This window comes from Phyllostomus discolor, chromosome 10 (assembly GCF_004126475.2).
Source record: "Phyllostomus discolor isolate MPI-MPIP mPhyDis1 chromosome 10, mPhyDis1.pri.v3, whole genome shotgun sequence".
Classification (NCBI taxonomy): domain Eukaryota; kingdom Metazoa; phylum Chordata; class Mammalia; order Chiroptera; family Phyllostomidae; genus Phyllostomus; species Phyllostomus discolor.
Window position 1 is genome coordinate 94088934 of NC_040912.2, and position 21129 is coordinate 94110062.

Consider the following 21129-nt stretch of genomic DNA (forward strand, 5'->3'; position numbering starts at 1 on the left):
ACAGCCCTTGTATTACAGGGTCCCGCTCCTGTGAAACTCCAGAGCAGGAGACCTGGATTAGTGTTGCTCAGTCCTGGGGCCCGGGGGCCGGGCGGGGCTGCTGGGGGAGGCTGGGGGAGGGGGGATGACAGCCAAGGCAGTTTCTTTGGGCCTGGTTGATGAAAACGTTCTGAAACTGACCGGGGCCTTGGCAGCACAACTCTGAGGGCTACACTTTCAGTGGGTGAGTGGCAAGGGTTGTCCATTGTGTCTCCATAAAACTGTTACAACGTGATGAGACATCCACACGGACTGACTTCAGAGGGTGGGCGAGGTCTGCGAAGATCCGGTCCCTCTCCATGAGAAGTGTGACCCCACTTGGGTTTCTTAAAGCACACCCACACTTATGCCAAGGAAAACTGGTTGGAAATACACACCCCAAATGTTACAGAGAGTATCTCTAGATGGTGGGGTTATGGGTGCTTGAATTTTTTTTAAACTTACTGATTTTTAGAGAGAGAAGGAAAGGGAGAGAAACATCAATTTGTTGTTCTAGTCATTCATGCATTCATTGGTCAATTTTTGCAGGTGCCCTGGCCGGGGATTGAACCTGCAACCTTGGTGTACTGGGACGACAATCTAACCACCTGAGTGACCCTGCCAGAGCTGGATTATGGATTTTCTAAAATACAATTTTCCCCATTTCCTGAATGCTTTACAACCAGCAAGCGATGTTTCAACTAAAAACAATATACTCAGTCATCTACCCTATTTTTACAAATACTTATAGTAAATGGTTATTAATGTTTTCATAAAAGAGCAGCAGGAGCACAGACCAAGGGCAGTAGATTACTCACAACAATAGGTCTCAAAGTCCTTAGGATTCACCCGCTCCCCAGCTCCCACCCCCACCCCCCACCACAACCCAGGATTCTTCTTGGCCCAAACGAGCTACAGATATTTTTTTGCTTTGGTTAGCGATCTGGGAGAAAGTATGGCGTCATGTCACTTTGTAACCAATGGTGGACATTCCTTGAGGCCCTGTGTAAGAGCGTGTTTACGTGGGTGAGTAGAAAGTGGTGCCCGTAAGAACCAAATGGGCCCTGGCCAGGTGGCTCAGTGGGTTGGAGTGTCATTCCGTGCACCAAAAGTTTGGGGGTTCGATCCCTGGTCAGGGCACGTAACTGGGTTGCAGGTTTGATTCAATCCTTGGTTGGAGTGTGTATGGGAGCAACTGATGGATGCTTCTCTTTCTCCCTCTCTCTCTAAAGTCAATAATAATAGGCCCTGGCTGGTGTGGCTCAGTGGAGTGAGCACAGGCCTGCAAACCAAAGGGTCACTGGTTCGATTCCTGGTCAGGGCACGTGCCTGGGTTTCGGGCCAGGTCTCCAGTGGGGGCCATGTAAGAAGCAACCACACACTGATGTTTCTTTCCCTTTCTTTCTCCCTCCCTTCCGTTCTGTCTAAAAATAAATATAAAAAATAAAATCTTTAGCGTCAACAACAACAACAATAATAAAATATCCTCAAGTGTAGATTAAAAGAACTAAATGGTACCCTCGTGAATACATCCCCCAAATACTGAAGCCAGAGTAACTGGTGGGGCTGGTGGGGCTGGTGGGGCTGGGAGAACAGACCCCGGTGTGACTCAGCCGCGCGAGCCAGCACTGGGGAGAGAAACCGCCCACAACAGCGCCCCAGGAAACAGAGGTCAAAGTCTCAGAGTCTTTGAATGTGGTTTCTGATCCTGAGGTTGCAGTTTCCTAAACAGTACATTCAAGTTCCTCCGCCGTCCCCCCCCCCCCCTCAGACTGGCTTTATTCACGGGACCCGACTCCACAGGGCAAACCACAGACCAAGTGCCGGGGGGGGGGGGGGCGGGCAGTGCAGGGACTCTAAGACGGAGGACAGCTGACAGCCCACAAGTGTCCCTCCCAGTTCCCACAGGTCCACAGGGCCTCCCCCTGGCTCTCGAAGTCCCAAGCTGGTGCCACAGGGATGGGGAGTTGGAGAGGCAGGGCCGGAAAAGGTGCGCAGACCCTAATGCACCAACCAGCTAACGGAGCTGATGGAGCCTTCCAACCGGGGAGCCAGATAACTCGGGTCGCATCAAGTGTTTTCCCAAGGTGCGCACCTGGGCAGAAGCGTTACAACTGGGAGAGGGGCGGGGTCAGTCTGGGTGGCCAGGCAGGGCAGCGGGAGAGAGAAGACCAGAGCTCCACCTTAGATGCTGGGAGACAGGGGCTCGGACCTCCAGGTCACCGAGAGCCCCTGGACACAGCGGCTCAGGGGCTGAGCCAAGAGCTCGCACCTCTGCTCATTGGGCCTCCCGGACCCGAATCAACCTGTCTGTGCTGAAGAGAAGCCTCTTGCGGTTGCTGGTGTCTCCTAAGTGCATCCGCGACCTGCCTTATCTCAGGGTCTCGGCCGAGATGTACACACCTCTCCGAGAGGTTCACAGCTTGACTTGTATCCATGCTTCTCAACCTGGGGGCGGGGGTGCTGGGGGAGGAGGGAGTCCCGGCAGAGGCTTCTGAAGGCTGAAAAACAAACCACTCTCAGCCACGAGGCCTTCCTTTGTAAGGACCTGCCATTGTTTATCCAGCTAGTTTCCCATCTGTTGACAGGTGAGCAGCCTTCTGTTTATTTTTTTTTTGCTATTACAAAGTTCCCGTGTTACAGTGACAGCAGATAGACAGATGGACACTCCGGGATCTACCTACGTACCTCCAGGCACTTATGCAAAGTGGAGCGGAGATAGTGACCAAGATCCAGAGTACAATGTTTCTTCAGTCAAAACCGCTCTGAACCTTTGGGAACTGAGGATGTCGCAGTGACCAGGACTTAGAGAGGAACCGAGAGAGAAGCTTGATTCTATGAGAGCCTCCGGGGACAGGGGAGGGCAGCAGCCCACAGTCTGGCCTGAGCTCCAGACTTGAAAACAAGCCACATTATTAGACACACCATACCTTGCTCGAACATAAGGGCGCGGGAGCAATTTTCAGTTACCGAGGACAGCGACGACACAGGTAGAAAAGACTGGGTCAGGTTCACGCCGGCGTGGCATCATGCGCTGGGCGTCAGAGACCCACACACAGCACCGACCCACGGCGTCCTGCCTGGGAGTTGGAGGGGGCAGCAGAGGGAAGCCGGGACTGAGGCTGGGCGGCAGTGACAAGGCACTGGGCGGCAAGTGTCTTCACACAGTCAGTGCTTTTCAAGCTCCCTCGCTGCCTCACAGTCAGGAGCGCGGACACAGCCAGGTCAGCTTCCCTTCCCTTAAAGAGTCCTGTCTTATCATTACGGATGCACATGAGCCCTGTGCCCCAGACAAATGACGTTTGAAAAGACCCAGTATACCAGGAAGACATTTTTTATTTTAATCCTCACCTGAGGATATATTTATAGATTTTAGAGAGAGAAGAAGGGGGGCGGTGGAGACAGAGAGAGAAACGTGGACATGAGGGAGAAACATCCATTGGTTGTCGCTCATGCACACCCTGACCGGGGATTGAACCTGCAACTGGGTCTGCGCCTTGCTCTGGAATCCAACCAGTGAGTTTCCGGTCTATGGGACGACGCTGCAACCAACTGAGTCACCTGGCCAGGGCTTGTTTTGTGGTTTTGTTTTTTTTTTTCACCCTTAGCCACAGACCCGGATGCTTTAGACGAAACCCACACAGTGTTGCGTGCTGCCTGAGCTCCAGGTTGTCCGGGCTGAGGCGCTCTCTCTCCCTCTGCTTATCTGGGGACAGCACATAAGACCAAAACCCTTTAAAAAAAAAAAAGATTTTATTTATTTTTAGACGGGAAGAGAGAAAGAGGGGGGGAGAAACATCCATGTGTGGTTGCCTCTTGTGTGCCCCCTACTGGGGACCTGGCCTGCAACCCAGACATGTGCCCTGACTGGGAATTGAACCTGTGACCGCCAACATGATCTTGCGGAACAAGAGATGGGTTCCAGACTGGGATGGGCCTGCCCCCCTATGTGGACGGTGCGGCCCACACAGCAAACAAGATTCGTGGCCCACCGAGATTCAATCACAGGGCCCACCAATGAGATCGAACAGCGTTTCACTCCTCCCTGAGCGGTGTCGTTGGCTTGCGTTCCAAACCTGAGGACAGGCAAGTGGAAACTGGAAGAGATCACTGTGTGCGTGGCATGTTCCTCATCTACACTTTCGTAAAGCACATCACCAAAGGCTTCTGAGCCACTCCGGTCGCCTGCAAACGGAAAGCACCTTGAACGCTACGTGCATCCCCGCACGCATTCGCTTTCCAGGAGCAGGTGCGGTGGCCATCAGGAGCCTCAGGGCCTGACGGAGAATCCAGGTCGAAGCACCGTCAGCTGACCCAGCAGGTGCATTGACCACCTGTTAACAACAGACTGGAGGACACAAGGTCAGAAAGAACGCTTATCCATGGGCCAAGTGTGGGTCACGGTCACGCTCTAGATTCCAGGGGTCGAACCCTGGAGAAGCGCGGCGGCGCGTTTCTCCAAGTGGTTCCCGCCCTGGAATCCGCGTGGCACCGCCTCCCACCGCGGGCGACGGATGCGGCAGCACCGGGGCCGGGCGAGGGAGGCCCGCGGCGCCCGCGCTCCGCCAGCCCCTCGGTGCCCCGCGCCGCGCTTGTCGGTGCCCCCCTAGCCCGGCGAGGCCCCCCAGCCCGCGCGCCTGCTCGCGTCCGTCCGCGCTCCCGAGCCAGCTGGCCGGGGGTGGCGTGTGCCTACGTCATATGGGCCGCCCGCCTCCGATTGGCCGCGACCCGCCTCACCAGACCGCGAGCGCTCGGGCGCGCGGGCGGGGCGGGGCGCGCGGAGGGCCACGCCCCTAGGCACGCGAGCGGGGCGGAGGGCCGCTCTCGGGTCACGTGACCCGGGGCTCGTCTGCTTTCCTTATAAGCCTCGCGCCTCGCGCTGGGCGCCGCGGGCCCAATTCCTCGCGGTCCGGGACCTTTCCGTGTCGCCTCCTCCGACACCTCCTCGGTCCTCGAGCCCGCGGGCGGGCGCCCCTCTGCCAGGTAGGCGGGGCGCGGTGGGGTCCTAGGAGTGGGACCGCCGGCCTCTCCCCGGGTCTGTGACCCCGACCCCAGCCGGGGCAGGGGCTGCACCCCTGACCCCCGTGGGCCGGGCCACTGGTCCCCTCCCCCAGCGGGGACGCCAGTACCCTGTGCTGGGCGGCCTGCGAAAGCGCGGGGTCTGGGAAACTTTGGGGCCGGACGGGGTGTGCACGGGCTGCGTTCGGGCGGGAACGGAGCCGACTGTGCAGCCCGCGCCTGCGCCCCCACCCTCCGTCGTGCGCCCTGCGCCCTGCGCCCTGGGCTCCGGGAGGGACAGTGTTCCTGGACTTGACGGCGGGAAATGAGAGCACAGACTCCCCAGCGGGCCTCGCTGCCCCTGCGCTGCTCTGTGGAAATGAACTTGGTCGCGACCCCGCCTTCCCGGTCCTCTTTTCCCCTCCAGGACAGCCCGTCGGTCCGGTGACTGATGCCCAGGCTGGACGACCACTTCTGGAGTTGTCCCTGTGCTCGCGGCGCCAGGCACCGAAGCTACTCGACAGCCCGCGCCGGCGCGCTGGCGGCCAAAGTCGGGGGCATGGTCACCTCCTCCGTGTCCGGCTCCGCGCTGCGGGCGGCCGGCGGGGCCCGGGACCCAGGGCCGGCTCGCAGGCCTGGGAGCCCTGGCGTGAGGGCGCAGGCCACCCTCTGGCATCCCCACCTGCTGCAGAGGGGCCTGGTGCTCTTCTCGGTCGGGGTGGTCCTCGCCCTGGTGCTCAACCTGCTGCAGGTACAGAGGAATGTGACCCTATTCCCCGACGAGGTGATCGCCACCGTCTTCTCCTCGGCCTGGTGGGTGCCTCCCTGCTGTGGGACCGCGGCCGGTGAGTAGGAGTTTCAAACAGTTTTTTTTTTTTTAAGTGTTTGGTGCACCACGTTTTGCAGACTCCGGGAAACGCGGGTTTGAAAAGGGAGCCGAGCGGGGCACGAGCGAGCCTCTCCAGGGCTGGCGTTCGGGGGCCTGCACCGCAGCCCCGGGCGCAGGGTGGTGGTGCTGATGGAGACGAGACCTGGAGTGAGCACCGCCCGGGCACCTCGACCGGGCAGCCTGGTCGGGCCGCCGCGGTTCTCGCGGTTTGGGACGCGGGCTGACACTCGGGCCGCCGCTGTGATTGGCCGCCCGAGAACTGGTGAGCGCAGGCCCCGGGCTGCCATTGGCTGCCGCGGCCACCACGCTACGGGCTGGGGGACTGAAAACAAACCGTCACGTGGGCGGCGGGCGGAGGCGGAGCCTGAGAGAGGAGGCCTCCCGGCTTCCTTCTAGGGGCACCGGGGGCAGAGCCCGGCCCTGCCCCTGACCTAGGGAGGGTGACCCTGCGGCCAGAGGGTGGGTACCCGGCCGGAAACCACGCGGGCTCAGTCCAAACTGGCGATGGGCAGCGGCCTCCGCGCAGAATTTCTACTAGCTGCTTGGATGGGGAGGCTGAGTCGCCCCCTGTCCGGGCCACATGGTACTTCTGAGAAGTCACAGGGCATGCCCGGCAGCTGCTTCCCGTGGCCTCAACTCCGCCACGTGGAAACACGGAGGAGCAGGCCGGCCCTGTTCTGGGCTCCCACAAACTCCTGGCGCGGGCCCCGAGGAGGCGGCGGGCCCTGCTGCCTGTTCCAGCCTCCTCCCTCTGCGCCTCTCGCTTGGATGCCTCCTTACGGGGCGCTTGGCTCCGCCCCACTGTGCAGAGGTGGACACCCAGTCCCGGGGTCAGCAGCCAGGTCCAGACGGGTGTCCTTAGCTGCACGCTGCCCCCCTGCAGTTTGGGGTGTCCCCTGCCCCACGGGGATGGGTCACACACTCCCTGAGGACAGTGGGAAAGCAGGGGGCTTGGAGTGGCCGTGGGGTGTGGGGGGGGGGGGAGGCCGTAATTTCTGAGCAGGGGTGGGGTGTGCTCGTCTTGGTCCTCAAAGGTAGGGTCCGGCTTCGCTTTTCTAGACCCTTTAAATATACAACTGGGCTGGTAGAAATGCCGTGTGAGAATATAGATTTCTACCTCAGTAGGTGCGAATTCTGTTGTCCACACACATTTGGTGCAACAGTTTCCTTCTTTGAATCCAAAACCTGATTTTAAAAGGTTTAGTTTAGGCTGTCTTTGTCAGGAAATACCAGGCATACTTGAAACAGTTCCTCATACTTTTTTTTTTTTTTTTTTTTTTGGTCTCAGCCAAGAGCATGCAGGCAACACCCCACAGCACATTTTCCCACTTAGCCTCTGACTTTGGAGGGTGAGGTCGAGTTCTAGTGCAGTGAGTCGCAGAGCTTCAGTTCTGTTTTTCAAAGCTCCAGAGCTGAGTGGGATAGAATTGAGCACGAAATTGAAACCAGAAACCGAAAGTCTTTGGCGTGAGCATTTGGCTAGAACTGCGTTTCTTGGTTTTCTGTCCCAGACCCTAAAGTAGTTTTCTGTGTTCCCTGGGACGCGAGGCAGAGCCTCTGCCTGGCTCTCGGGTCCCCCTGAGAGGCCCCCCGGGGCTGCATCCTCAGCGGTCACCAGGCCCCTCACACCTTCCACCGGCTTCCCTCCTGGAGTGCCACGCCTTCTCCCGTCCAAATTCTCTCCCCCGCTCATGCTGTGCAGCTGTGTCTGCGAAGGCTTCCTCGCTGCTCACATCCCAGCCAGCTCCTCCTCCTGTCTGTTACATGATGTCATCTGCATCTTACACGGGAGGGCACGGACCCGGGAGTGGGCCCACCAGCAAGCTGGGAACGGAGACCCAGTTCTGTGCCTGGACCACGGGCTTCCCCAGCTCAGGGCCTGGGCCCCGGGGACAGGAGCGTGCTTGTCCGGTGGCGGTGCGGCCCAGCCCAGCATGGTGCGCGGGGTCTCCTAGAGTTAGAGTTGTGTCCCCGCTCGCCAGCAAGTCCGGTGCCGCCTCCTGGGCGTGGGTAGGACCCAGACGTCAGCGTGGGAGCGGCCCCTAGGTGCCGGCCGGGAGGACGTCAGAATTGGCGATGGCACTCGTGTCTCAAGTACTCGCGGGAGCTGCCCTGTCGGTGGCAGGACAGAGGTCCCGTGGTGACGCGGAGAGAACGCTGCTTCTGCAGGCTGCTCGGTGGCCTGCGCCCCAGGCCCCTGCGGCTACGCCTCTGCTCAGTTCACGCCTGTGTTGAGCTGAACCGAGGAGCAGTGGTTTTGCTTTAGACTCCTCAAAACTGACGTGGGCGCGCGCGCGTGCGCACACACTCCAGGAAATTGAAAACACACGAGTCTGAACTTCCGTGATGTGTGCGAGCGAGAGCAGGCGGTTCCAGGAAAAGGGCGGGTTCGCGGAGCGGTTCAGTGCCGCGCCGAAAGCGCGCACAGGGCCGAGCTGCTGTCAATCATCACGTCGGTACGTCGCGCTCAGCGCGCGCTGACTCTGTTCTCTCCTCTCCCCCCGCAGCGGTGGTCGGCCTCCTGTACCCCTGCATCGACAGCCACCTGGGCGAGCCCCACAAGTTTAAGCGGGAGTGGGCCAGCGTGATGCGCTGCGTGGCCGTGTTCGTGGGCATCAACCACGCCAGCGCTGTATCCTTCCGTGGGCGCGCCGTGCCCAGAGCGTGGTCCTGGGTCACGGGTGGAAGCATCGCGTTACTTTGAATGAGGATGTGCTGCCTGGCGGGTGGGCGAGAGGGTGCCCTTCCGCTGCTTGACCTCTGAGCCTGCCGCTTAGTTTCCACGCAGCAAGAGTTTCCGACAGGGACGGTCCCGAACCCTTCAGTTCATTTCCGGAGACGGTGGAAAGGCCCCCCGAGACCGAGGGGGCTGTGTTCCCTCCTCTGTCGGGCGGTATCTTGCTTCCTAGGAGCCCATTCTGTAAATACCCGTTTTGACCCGGTGGCCTTGGGTCGTGAGGACCTGGTTCCTGGGGCTCGGTGACAAGCAATGCCAGAGCCGCTCCTCCTCGGGTTTGTCCCGGGAGGCTGGCCGTGACCACACCGGTCCCTGAGCTGGTCCGAGCGCAGGGTCCTTAGCACCAGCTACCCAATCTCCAGCGTCCCGGGGGGGTGGGGGGGGGCATCGCACGGAACAGAAATGCATTTTTGGGAAGAAGGTCCATGTGTCCCGGGTCTAAGTACTCTCCTTCGGCAGCAGCAGACCCCATTTTCAAACCGCAGAGAAAGATAATTTCAGGGTTACCGGTTCCGGCACCTGCTCTGCCCCTGCCCAAACGGCGAGGAGGTCACGGAAGGACACAGCAGGCCATCTTGCCCCCACTCAGCCTGTGTCCCCAAGCTGACAAGCTGCGCTGTGGTGGAAGCCAGCCGGTGCCCACGCGGATTTGGGGGCGGCGTGGAGCACCCCCTGAGGAGGGTCTCACGCTGGCACGGGAGGGCCCCCAAGAGCAGACTGCAGGTGACTTACAGCAGCACAGGCTGTTCTGTGGCCGACCTGCCGGCCGGACTCTATACGCGGCTGTCGGAGGTTGGCTCGTGGAGTCGAGTTTTTACCCAGGGACCCCAGAGAAGCTTCTGGATCTCGGGGCCCTCGTACCTGACCACCTCCACTGCTCGCCAGCCGCTGTCCTGGGTGGAGGTTCATGTGCACGAGAGGAAAAGCTGTGCAGGTTCTGGGGTTCCCTGTGTTTTCACCTTTTTAAAAATCGCTACCTTTTCCTTAACTTCCGCCTCACCAGAAACTGGATTTTGCCAATAATGTCCAGCTCTCCTTGACACTGGCGGCCCTGTCCTTGGGCCTGTGGTGGACGTTTGACCGGTCGAGGAGCGGCCTCGGGCTGGGGATCACCATCGCCTTCCTCGCCACGCTGATCACGCAGCTGCTGGTGTACAACGGCGTCTACCAGTAAGCCGAGCCCGTGTGCGGCAGCCTGCCCACGGCCGCCGCCGCTGATTAAAAACACGCACGTAGCTGAGGGGGTCACGTTCGATTTACACAGGCACACCACAGACTTAGGCATGGAGTTCTCAGCGACGCTGCCTGTTGCTGATGGGCATGCTGAAGACGCACCACCCACAATGTCATGTAAAGTGGGGGTCCCAACCCCTGGGCCACAGACCAGTACGAGTCCGTGGCCTGTGAGAACCAGGCCGCCCAGCAGGAGGGGAGTGGCCGGCATTATTGCCTGCTTGCTGACTCCTGTCCCCCAGCCCCCTGGTTGGTGAAAATACTGTTTTCCATGAAACTGGTCCCTGGTACCAGAAAGGTCAGGGACCGCTGGTGTAAAGGGAGGCCAGGCGGGAACAGGGACGTCACGTTCCCGGTCCACAGGGCTCCCACGGGCATCGGCCCGGCCCTCACGCGCCCCCTCTCCCCGCAGGTACACGTCCCCGGACTTCCTGTACATCCGCTCCTGGCTGCCCTGCATCTTCTTCTCGGGGGGCGTGACCGTGGGGAACATCGGGCGACAGCTGGCCATGGTAGGTGAGGCCGTCACACTCGCTCCTGGCCCTGGAGTCGCGCTCCACGCCACAGACACGGCGGGTGGGGCCGCCCTCGGTTCCCTGGCACCAGCTCAGCTCGCAGGACACACTGAGCTGTGGCAGCGTGTGTTGTGATGTCCTGCCTCCTCCTGTGGGGGCAGGCGACTTGGGGACTGGGCGGCAGAGGCACACAGAGCCCTCAGCTGCCGACCCTGCGGGGGCCAGGTCAGGCCTGTCGGCATTGAGGGCAGACGGCCTGTCCTTCCTGAAAGAGCAAGAAGCTGCCCCCCGACCCCCGCACCCCTGCTGTGGGCCCAGTGCATCCTGGGAGCTGGCAGGAAGTGAAGTCAGGGTCCCGGGAACAGTTGTTCTTGGTAGTTAAGATTCTGAACACTTTACGGAAAGGAAACTGGGTGTGGGCTTTTCGTTTGGAGTTGACTTTGACTTGAGGGCTTACATAAAATGGGCTGAGAGCAGCAGCTACTCTTGGAGGGACCATCGCTCTCAGATAAACCTGGGGCTTCCTCAGAAAACTTACCTTTACCCCTCGTCTGCTGTTTTTACAACAGGACATTTTCTGTGCTGGCCGGTGTCCCTGCCCTTTAGTTTCTCTTCCATTCCTCCCCCGTGTCTGTAAATACCCCCCGAGAGCCCTGCCTCCTGGGAAACGTGCATCCCAGCTCCCTGCTTTTCTCTCCTCCTCCAGGAAGCCTTCCCTCTACCCCCGCCTGAAGGCAGGGTACCTGTCCTCAGGGGCGTGCCATTTTCTGGGACCCAGAGGGCACCTGTTTTTGTTTCCTTGTTTCCCAAACTGCGGCCTTTCTAAAATTCAAGACTTGGGTTGGGAGCGAAGGGGATCACTTTTGCTGCAGATTAAGTCGGGACTGAAGAATGAGCAGTGCATCTATAATAGGGGTTATCGCAGAAAGCAGTGACCCCCTGGAGCCTTGACTGCCCCCACCTCACTGTGGTTTCTCGTGGCACCTCTTGTCTGGGGGACTTCTCCCCACCCCCCCCGAAACCGCAGCAGGAGGCGGTGGTGCTCCTCCCCCCACCCGCCCAGCCCGGGTGTGGCTGCAGGTGGGCGACCGTGCCCAGGGTGGGGAGCACCCTTGGACGTGGTGTTCTCTCGCCACTTCCGGCTGGGACAGAGATTGGCCCCCGGCTCCAGACATCTGTCCCAGGCAGCAGCTCTTTCGAAAGAGCAAGTGGCTCATCTCCTTAGACGGAGACTTGGGGTAGGAGGTGGGTAGAAGCTACATCCCCAGTGTTCCTCCAGAGAAAGGGAAAGACGAACAGCTTTCTCAGCTCCTTCCGTCTGTGAAGGCGGGCTTGCTCTGCTCGAAATCCAAACGCTCACGTAAAACCCAGGAGACTGGTTGTGTCCTGGGAACAGACGCAGCACCCTGGCCCGGCCCTTCGCACGCACAGGGTGGCGGGAGAAGCAGACCCGGCTCTGAGTCTTCAGGGCCGTCTGCCGCTCCCCTCCCCGTTTCCTGTCTCCATCACCCCTCCCTCTCCGGGTCGGCCTGGGGGCCGGTTGGTATGTGCACACTGAGCTCATTTCTTGTGCCCTTTTTCTCTGCTCGCAGGGCGTCCCCGAAAAGCCACACAGTGACTGAGTCCCGCGCCCGCTGCTTCTGAAAGGACAGCCAGACGTGGGACAGGACGCCAAGCGCCAGACTGCGACAGAGTCGTCTCTCCTCTGCGATCTGCTTTGACGGGCCTGGCAGACACGCTGCTCCGGGGACAGCCCCGCCCATGAGCTAGAGGGTGGGCGCAGCCCGGCCCGCCCAGAAACACCGCCCGCGGCTGCCCTCGCGCTGTCGTCTGCCCCGCGGACCCTGGGTGTCCTGCCGGGGCAGGCGGGCGGCGGTGGCAGTTTCCGCGTGTTCGATGCCATTTATGTCGCAAAACGCAAGTTGCCATATTTCAAAGCCTTGGACTGAAAGCACCAGCCCCAGCTCTGGGTTTGGGGCCACGCCCGCGGGAGGGGGGAGCTTGAGGGCGCTCAGGCAAGGCGAGACAAGGATTAGAAAAGGTATTCATCCAAAAGATTTTTAAACATTGGGTTGTGTAAAACTACACGGAGCGGCGGGGCAAACGCGCTCGCGGCCGCACCTGCGTGTCCCAGAGGCCGTGGCGCCCCCCGCGGCGCTTGGCGCAGACAATCCGAGAGCAGAGGGCAGCTCCGCGCGCGGGGACAGAGTCCGCCCTGTCCCGCGCTTCAGCCCTCGTGAGCCGGCCCGTCCGTACTCCAGCGTCCAGGTGACGGCATCCCCCCCCAGCCCTACGGGATTCGCAATCCGGGATTGCCTTGCCCCCAGCTCCGCCTGCAGCGCCGCGGGTGCGCGGAGCCTCCGGTGCGCTAGGCGGTGGGTGAGCATGGCGCATGCGCGGGGCGGCGCAGCCACGTCAGACCCGATTTGCAAGTGTTGGGTCGTTAACTTCAAGTGCAATGTGTACGAAAACCAATCTGAGCCTTGTATCCTCCTACGTATTTATTTTTTTTTAAACGTGTGAGATGTTAGAGAGAGGGTTCCCCATCCATCCATCCATTTCAGCACTGCATGGAGGCAGAATTCAGCAATAATTTCTTTCCGGTGGGAAGTCCCTTCACGGTGCCCTCCACTGAGCCCTGGTCCTTCGAAATACTCCGGTTTTGTGGGTTTTAGTAAACATGTTGTTTTCACTTACAAAGTTGTCCTTTTTTGTAGTTTGAAATTTCGGTATTTTCCGTTTAAATTCTGTGAAAGCAGCTTGGTGAGAAGATCCCCAGGACAGAGGCCGGCAGCCTGACGGACTGGGCCGGCGGCCTGCCTGCGGCCGGGGCCGCGCACGGCTCCTGGGACACTCGCCCCCCGCAGCGGCGGTTTCGTTGTTGCGGGGAAATCTCTTCCCGTAGGTGGCGCGCTCCCCTGGCCAAGCTGTTACAGGGGACTTTCGTTGAGAGGAAAAGGGGGTCGTTGCGAACTTGGCAATGACCCCTACACATTTTCTAAAAGCCAGTGATTAGAACACGCACAGGGATTTGGGGGGTGGTGTCGGTATTTTATGAAAAGCAACTTACTAGCTGAAAACATTCATCGGGTCTTTCATTACACTTGCTGCATAAAGAACAAGTTTTGGGGGTTTTTTTGGTCTTCAACCGGAAGTCAGTCTGTACCTGTTAGAAATGACGTGGCCAAAAAGCGTGGATCTGCACACTTCCCTTGCCAATACTGTACAGCACGTGTGTGAACCAAAGCGACGCGAGTGTGAAAAGTGTGACACGGTGTGAGGCGTTTGCACTACCCCAGGGGGAGCGGCCAGGGGGCTTCCCATTCTATCTAGGTTTTCCGCGTTGTGTTCTTTTTGCATTTTTTTTTAATTTCTATTAAAAGTTCAAAACCAACCATTGTACGGAGATGGGTTTTTCTTTGCAAGGTGGAGGCGTGTTTGCATGTGGGATGGAAATACTTGATGGCTCTTCAGACTTCAGCTTCCACTCGGCCTCTTGGGAAAACACCACGGGCAGGTGTAGGGTCCTGGTGACGGAGAGGGTGTTGTGGCCACAGTTCCACCGCCTCCTGTCCCCTCCTACCAACGGTCCTTGCCCAGGTGTGCTGTTCTCTGTTTTGGAGGGAGAGGCCCCTTCCCTGTGGTCCAGATGAGGGTCTGGGGGTCTCCAGAGACCAGGAGAGGGGCTGAGCACCAGAACGGGCCACCACCAGCTGGAGTGGTGTGCTCACCCGGGCGCCTGCTGCTAGACAGTCACCCCAGGTGTCCGGAGGCGTCATCTCCGCCACCGGCATCTCCTTGCCTTCTGAATCAGGCCTGTGAACGCCCACTGCTGGGTGCCGGGTTCCAGGTCACAGACAAGGGTCCGAACTGGTCTCACACCGGGGCTCGGGCACACGGTGCCTGGGGGGCATAAACACACCCGAGTGGCAGTGACAGGGCGTGGTTGGCTGCCTCGAGCAGCAGGACCCTGAGTGTGGCACTGCACTGCAGGGATCACTGTCACAGATCTGGCCTGACGTCCGGGAACCCGGGCTCCCCTGGGGTCGCTCCGGGAAGCACTTCGGAACCACCCGGCCTGGGACCTGCCCCGGGGGTGGGGTGGGGGCAGGGAGCTTTTTCAGAGAAAAGGACAGAAGGGGCGAGGCAGCAGGTGGGACCCCGCCCACACAGAGCTGGGGTCCCCTGCCCTGTCAACACTGCCCAGGGAGCGGGTTTTCCGCACAGTGGCGTCATGGCCCCTCGGAACGGAAAAGGAAAAGAAGCCGCCATCTGCCCCAACCCTCAGCTGCGTGTCACAGCTTTTGTAAAACGTGTGTGTGAACTTGTGAAACGCACGTCAACGACAGCGAGAGAAAAGTTCACCTTATTTTACACTCAACCCGACATGCTTCACCACCGAGGGCTCCTCCCACACTCAACCCCAAACTCCCAGACGACCTGGCAGGGAAGGCGGCGGAAGCACCCCGGGCCCAGGCGCTCAGAGATTCACCTGGGGTGAGCGCAGCTGACCTAGCCATGCCCCCTGCACCAGCTAGGGGGCACTGGCACCAGCACCAGCCCGCATCCACATCTGAGGGCCAAGTCGGGGAGTGGGGCCGTGCCGGGGGCGTTTCCGGCCCCGGGCAGCAACTGATCTCAGCCCACCGCAGGTGAGGCGCGCAGCCCACCGACTGGCCCCGCGTCCCTCCACGACAGAAGGCCCCAGAGGCAGGAGCTCAGGAGGGACACAGGGCGTGACGTTGGTTTGGCCAGTTTTCACAGTCACCTGCAGCCTTCCCCGGGCCACGTTCTGGCAGGTGGGAGACTTGAGTCAGATGTAACCAAGCCGCCTGGCACCCGCGTCCCCGCTCGAGTTACAGATGTCCCCTTTGTCCTGGTGCTGAGACTCACGGAAAAGCCCCCCACGTGCGGTCGTGACCCCGAGACTCACAGGCCCTGGGGGAGTTGTAGGGTCCCAGGAAACAGATCCCAGCACAGGTGCGGGGGGCTCCTCTGGGCACAGCGGCTGTGCCAGTGCAGGCCGGGTTCCCCAAGACCTCGGTGTGCACCCCGAGGTCATGCCTGTCCAGGACGAGGGTCTGGGTCTGTGTGACCGAGTGGCCCCTGCACGGTCTCATGCAAGGGACGTGGTCGGCACCTGGGTGTTCTCCCCAGCTGTGGGCTCACAGCCGTCCGGGGCCCCCACCCCGGTGGGCGCCCTGGCGCCTCCCTCTGCTGCCCACTCTGCAGACGCCACGAGTGCCCGACCTCAGGGGCACCTTTCCGCCCAAGGGGTCGTCTTTTCGAGGCGCTGCTGCACCCTCTGAGCCCTGATAGGCGCCTCTGGCCCCTTTCAGACCAGCGGAATCCCTCACGCCCGGGGGCCTTCTGACCACCGCCCTTGCCCCTGATTCCACGTCAGCTGCGTCCGTCGAAAAGACCCACCCAGGCCGAGCGAGTGGGGGCAGCTCGGGCCCAGACCGACTCCGAGGGGAGGAGAGGGGAGGGACACCAGGGGAGGGACACGAGGGGACCCCCAGGTCAGCACGTTCTGCTCGCTGACGGCTCCCCCGATGCCTGGCCCTGCCGGCCACTCCCCAGGCCTGCACAGGACCGGCCTGCTCCGAACCAGGGAGCACAGTGACGCCCTGTCTGAAGGTGTCTCCCCAACAAAGTCGCTGCATTTCCCGAGATCCACATACGGACCAGTGTTCGTAATTGTACAATCAGCCATTCAAAAGCATCAGGAGAAAATGTGACCGGAGACCCCGTGTGCCCGGGGACCCCCTCACTCCTGCCCTGGTGGCAGAGACCAAAGCCACCAGGGAGACACAGCTCTTCAAGGCTCCTGATTTCTGTTTCCTCTGGAGAACCCCAACCCCCGTCCACAATACCGTATTTTGCCGTGTATAATGCGCACCCCCATTTTTGTGCATGCTATACACAGGATCACTACACCCATCACTATACCCAGAGTGTGTAGTCATCACACCCATGGGTAACACGTATCCTTATTCCCCTGAAAAATCTGGGCAAAAGAGTGCACGTTATACACGGTGAAATATGGTAGGCATTCCGCGGCAGGCAGTCAAACAGGTGGCAGGCATTATGAAACCAATGCTCCACTAGAAACGGCCTCGGGTTTGAAAGGCAGCACCTGCACTTGGCACCTGGCTGCCCGTGAGGAGCCGTCAGATCATGTGCATCCGGGGCCGGGCTGTCCAAGAAACGCAGGGAGAAGCTTCCTTTCCCCCAGTAGGGTTGCCTGTGGTTTGCACCCCAAGGCCGCTTCCGCCTGCAGCTGCTTCTCCGGGGTTCACTGTTCTGCACCTGCGGCGCCACGGGCTACCTTGTGCCCGCCCCCCCCAAAGGAAGGTGCGTGGGAGCCTTCGCCCCAGCCCCTCCCAAGGTGACCTCACCTGGAAACCGGGTGTCTGTGCCCGTGAGGTCTCGGGGTGGCCCTGACTCCACAGGACGGTGTCCTCGTCGAAGGACAGCCGCGCGGACACAGACGGCACACTGGAGAGGGCGTGAGGACGAGGGTGGGAGGGAGGCGTCTGCGCGCCGAGGCCGTGGCGGAGGGAGGGGGTCCCCGCACTCCTGGTCCCGGACTTCTCGTTTCCGGCCTCCAGAACCAGGAGACGAGACAGCTTGGTCATGTGTGTGTGTTGCTTTGTGTGGTGACAATTTTGCTTTTCTAGGAGCATAATATTGTGGCTCTAGTGGTCCTCTCTACTTGCCCTTCCCATCCAGACTTCTGGAGTTTCCCCAGTGGGGTCTATGCTCCTTGCTTGTATTTAACTTTAAAGATCTTGCCCTGGCTGGTGTGGCTCAGTGGACTGAGCACCGGCCTGCAAGCCAAAGGGTGGCTGGTTTGATTCCCAGTCAGGGCACCTACCTGGGTTGCAGGCCAGGCCCCTAGTAGGGGGCGCACAAGAGGCAACCACACATGGATGTTTCTCCCTCTTCCTTTCCCCTTCCCCTCTCTCTAAAAATAAATAAAATCTTTAAAAAAAAAAAGGTTTGCTCCAGAATCTATTGTGGGTTTCTGTTATTTGGAACATTTCCACATGGTCCAGTCTGTGTCCCTGGCACAGGGAGAAGAGCTGACGTGTCCCTCCGGATCTCGGGAGACGGTGGGAAGGTGCCACCTGCAAGTCATGTGGGCCGTGAAGCCCAGCACCGCTCTGTCAACAAGGAAGAGCCCGCTGCTGTTTGTGTGACCGCAGTCGTCTCGGGTGAAAATCACTCACCAGGTGGATTTTCCACACGGAGAGCAGTTAATCTGCCACTGACCCCGAGGGCCAGGGCTGGAAACAAAACAAACAAAAGGGGAAGGCCTGGGGCGGAGCGGCCCTCCCCGCGCCCCTCCCCCAGGCGGGGGCGGGGGGCCTCACCCAGGTGTGGCAGCCAGATCCCCTGACCCTACCCAGGGGGGCCCGGAGCAGCTCCCAGGCAAAGGAGTGGCCGAGCCTGCCTCCTGCCCCCAACGAGGAACCCCAGCTGGGCACCGTGTCCAAAAACCACTTCCCACGTCAGGCCGGGGCCTGAACTTGGCCCTGAAACATCCCCCGGGGCCGTCAGGGGTTCCCCCGGCTGGGGCTTTCTGGCACACGCCATGGCTGTATTTGCGAAGAAGGGAGCTCTCGGCCAGGAACCTATTTCCATTCCTGCCAACCCTGCACCCCGCCCCTCAAATTTACAGTGAAATGCTTGCCCCGCGCCCCCTTTCCACTACATTTATTTGTGCTTTTCCCTGAACGGTGCCGGCGCCCCCTGGTGGCCACGGCCGCACCTGCACCTCCTCCAGGCACACCTCCCCCACCCGCGTCGTCACAGATAAAGTGGGTTCTATAGATATTTTTTAAAGGCCAGTCTCAGTGGGGGTTTGCACGCTGGAAACATTGTGTGCAGTTCAGCCTTTTTCTTTAGCTGCGTGGAAATGGGATCGAGCTTTGGGCAATTTATTCACTGGCTGGGACTTGGGGGACTTGCCGTCCAGATTGCTGAAAAGGAGTGTTTGAGAAAGAAACGATGCATGAGCGGCCAGAGCACACACTGCCGGAAGGTCAAGTGAATAATGCGGTGGAGATAGCCACCGGGTCCATCCAGACCCCGTCCCCAGCCACCTGCCGGCTTTTTCTTAAAGATGTTATTTATTTTTAGAGAAGGGAAGGGAGGGAGAAAGAGAGAGAAAGAAATATCAGTGTGTGGGTGCCTCTCGCGCGCCCCCTACTGGGGACCTGGCCTGTAACCCAGGCCTGTGCCCTGACTGGGAATCGAACCCCCGACCCTTGGATTTGCAGGTCAGCCCTCAATCTACGGAGCCACAGCAGCCAGGGCTCAGTCTGCTGGCTTTTTTAAACCAGCCGCTCACACCTGTGAATGAGTGTTTACAGGAGACTGCCTCTCCCTTCCCTGGGTTTCCTGGGACTCCTGCTTAGCACCCCCCAACCCCCACCCCACCCCCCGGGGTTGCAGGAGGAAAGCAGGTTCTTGCCCGTGTTGAAGGGGAATCAGTTCAGGGACCCAGTCACGGCTCCGATGCGGGGGTGGGGGAGCCAGGTGAGCACACCTGCCTTCAGGTGTCTCCACGACAGAACAGCCTATTTGACCTGGTGGGGAGAAGCGCCTCCGAGGGCCCCCAGCTGCTCCCGGCTGCTGTGGAGACCCGAGAAGGAGAGGCCACTCCTGCACAACCACCTGAAGCCAGCAGGTGAGAGCCTCCGCCCCCGGGCCCAGGTGAAAAGCACTAACCGAAGCTGCCACCCAGGCCAGTGGATGTCAAATGAGCCACTTGGTAGCAGGCGCATCAGTGAAGGAAAACGCTACACTTTTTTTTCTTTTTAATTCGTGGGGGTGAGTCGCTGGGAGTCCTATCAGCAAGGGAAACAGAGGAGACTGGGGACCCTCCCTGCATGCCGGGCCGGCTGGGAGGGGCCCTGCACGGAGGGAGGGGGAGGTGACGCTACTGGCTCAAGCCCTGGGACACAGCGCCCCCCTCTCTGTTCCCACCCTGTCACTCCACAGATCTGCCCTTTGCAGCCACAGACAGAGCCGGCTGAGGCCGGCACTCTTAGCCGTTTGGGGGCCATAGAAGGTGCGGGGAACAGAAGGTGAGCTCTCAGGGACAAGGCCCGAGGGTCCCCAAGCACTGTCCACTGGCTCTGGGGCCACCAAGGCCACCCGAGGTCTCCACAAGCCACACCACTCAGGGGGACCTGTGATGCAGCCGGGTACCAGAGACACGGTGGCTCCAGACACAGAGTCTAAGGGGTGCAGAGGCCCATCCCTGGGGGCCGACCCCCCCCGCTCCCGGACCCAGCGGTGTGGGGCCGAAACAAGACCCTTGCTAGGCTGAGAAGATGGGAAGGACCCCACCGGCGGTTTGAGGAGGGCATCTCCCCTCCTCAAACCGCCCCCTTCCTGCCAGACCAGGGTGGCGGACAACCTCGCCTCTTTCCCCAGGTGGGGGTCAAGGTGCTGACCAGGCATCCCCACTGCTGGGGGCTCAGGTGCAGGACAGGGGCCCCACGCCTGGTGGCTCTGCCCCCCACGATGCTCCGGACGGTCCCCACAGCCATCACGCCACATGGGGTGCAGGCGCCTTTCTGACGATGCCCAAGGATCCCAGGATTTGATCTCTTAGTTTATCAAATAATCGTTTGAAAAGGAACAGAGTTTCTCTGGCTTCTGATACTCGGGAGCAGACCCCACCCCTCCTCGCCCCTCTGCTGGCCGCTGGCTCAGCTGCTGTTTCCAGGCCCCTCATGCTGAGCACGGAGGGCGCGTCCCTGCCCCCCCGCAGGCGAGTCCTCCTCCGGAGTCCGAGCTTCTGCTCCCTCTCGCACCCTCTCAGTGCCTCTGCCCCTCCCTCCGTCGCAGCGTCCTTCTCCTGAAGCGAACTGAGTGGCCCCAACGTTGCGACTGTGTAGCTATTGTTCACCGCTCAGCCCTGTAGTGCGTTCGGGTGCTGCTTACCTTTGCCGTTTATTTTCCTGAGCGACGCTTTGTCATCTCCCCCACCCCAGGCCCCCCGACGTTAATCACTGCCTTCCCCCAACTAGCTCAGCCTCTCCCTGACCCCACCGCCCCGCCAGAGGGCACAGGCTCGTCCCGTCTGGGGCTCTCATCCTTGGGCTGTATCCCCCCACCTGGGCTGGCCGCTCCCCCATGGGGCTCAGAGTCTCCGCCCTTCCGAGCGTCCGGTCTCTCCGCCCCGGATGCACACTCAGCCCCGCCCCCCCCGCCCCTGGGCATCATCTCCTCTTCGGGCCTATTGTCACGAGTTTGTGCCTTTTCTGTTCTCCCCCCCATGAAGACCGAAATCACAAGGACTAACGGAACAGGTGGTGTATCTCTCTGTTAGGAAAGGTAACTTTGCAACGTAGTGAAACCCCTGTGGGCTGTCCCCCTGCCCACGCCCAGCCACCGGGCCCCAACCTGGACGTCACCCTTGTTACAGCTTGAACTGCCTCCCCAAAACTGACAGGCCGATGCCCTAACCCCCAGCAGCACCCAGCGGGCGGGGCTTTATTTGGAAAGAGCGTGGTGCAGACACAAGGAAATGAGAGCCCCCGGGGCAGGGCGGACATGTGAAGACAGATGCCCGCACCCAGGGAGACGCCTCCTGAGGGCTGCAGGTTGGACCCCACCTGCCGAGGCCCGGCGGGTCTTCAGGCTGCAGGACGAGCGGCAGGAGCGGGACGGGGTGGGAAAGGCCAGCAGACGCCTCCCCTGGAGAGACCCTGGTCGCC

General features: G+C 60.5%; 1 protein-coding gene and 1 long non-coding RNA gene across 3 annotated transcripts; both read left to right on the plus strand.

The window, feature by feature from the left end:
* Positions 1-4850: 4850 nt before the first annotated feature.
* INSIG1 (insulin induced gene 1) lies at positions 4851-13658 on the plus strand. Of its 2 annotated transcripts, XM_028525719.2 has the most exons (6): positions 4851-5001; positions 5444-5861; positions 8413-8537; positions 9646-9812; positions 10288-10387; positions 11983-13658. In XM_028525719.2, exons 2-6 carry the CDS (start codon positions 5468-5470, stop codon positions 12010-12012), a joined length of 816 nt encoding a protein of 271 aa, XP_028381520.1. In that variant the 5' UTR covers positions 4851-5001; positions 5444-5467; the 3' UTR covers positions 12013-13658. The 2 variants fall into 2 exon arrangements, with proteins under 2 accessions (XP_028381520.1, XP_035866959.1); XM_036011066.1 differs by lacking the exons at positions 4851-5001; positions 5444-5861; positions 8413-8537 and adding an exon at positions 9053-9532.
* Positions 13659-14941: 1283 nt separating this feature from the next.
* On the plus strand, positions 14942-19956 carry LOC118497007. Its single transcript, XR_004899549.1, has 3 exons — positions 14942-15042; positions 19403-19488; positions 19841-19956. It is a non-coding gene; the product is annotated as an uncharacterized LOC118497007 (long non-coding RNA).
* The last annotated feature ends 1173 nt before the right edge of the window (positions 19957-21129 follow it).

What these genes read in the sequence shown, in the direction of transcription:
- INSIG1 (XM_028525719.2), top strand. Translation starts at nt 5,468, where the DNA reads ATGCCCAGGCTGGACGACCACTTCTGGAGTTGTCCCTGTGCTCGCGGC. An exon ending in CTGCTGTGGGACCGCGGCCG is followed by an intron (nt 5,862 to 8,412) that starts GTGAGTAGGAGT and finishes CTCCCCCCGCAG; the next exon opens with CGGTGGTCGGCCTCCTGTAC. An exon ending in GTGTACAACGGCGTCTACCA is followed by an intron (nt 9,813 to 10,287) that starts GTAAGCCGAGCC and finishes CTCTCCCCGCAG; the next exon opens with GTACACGTCCCCGGACTTCC.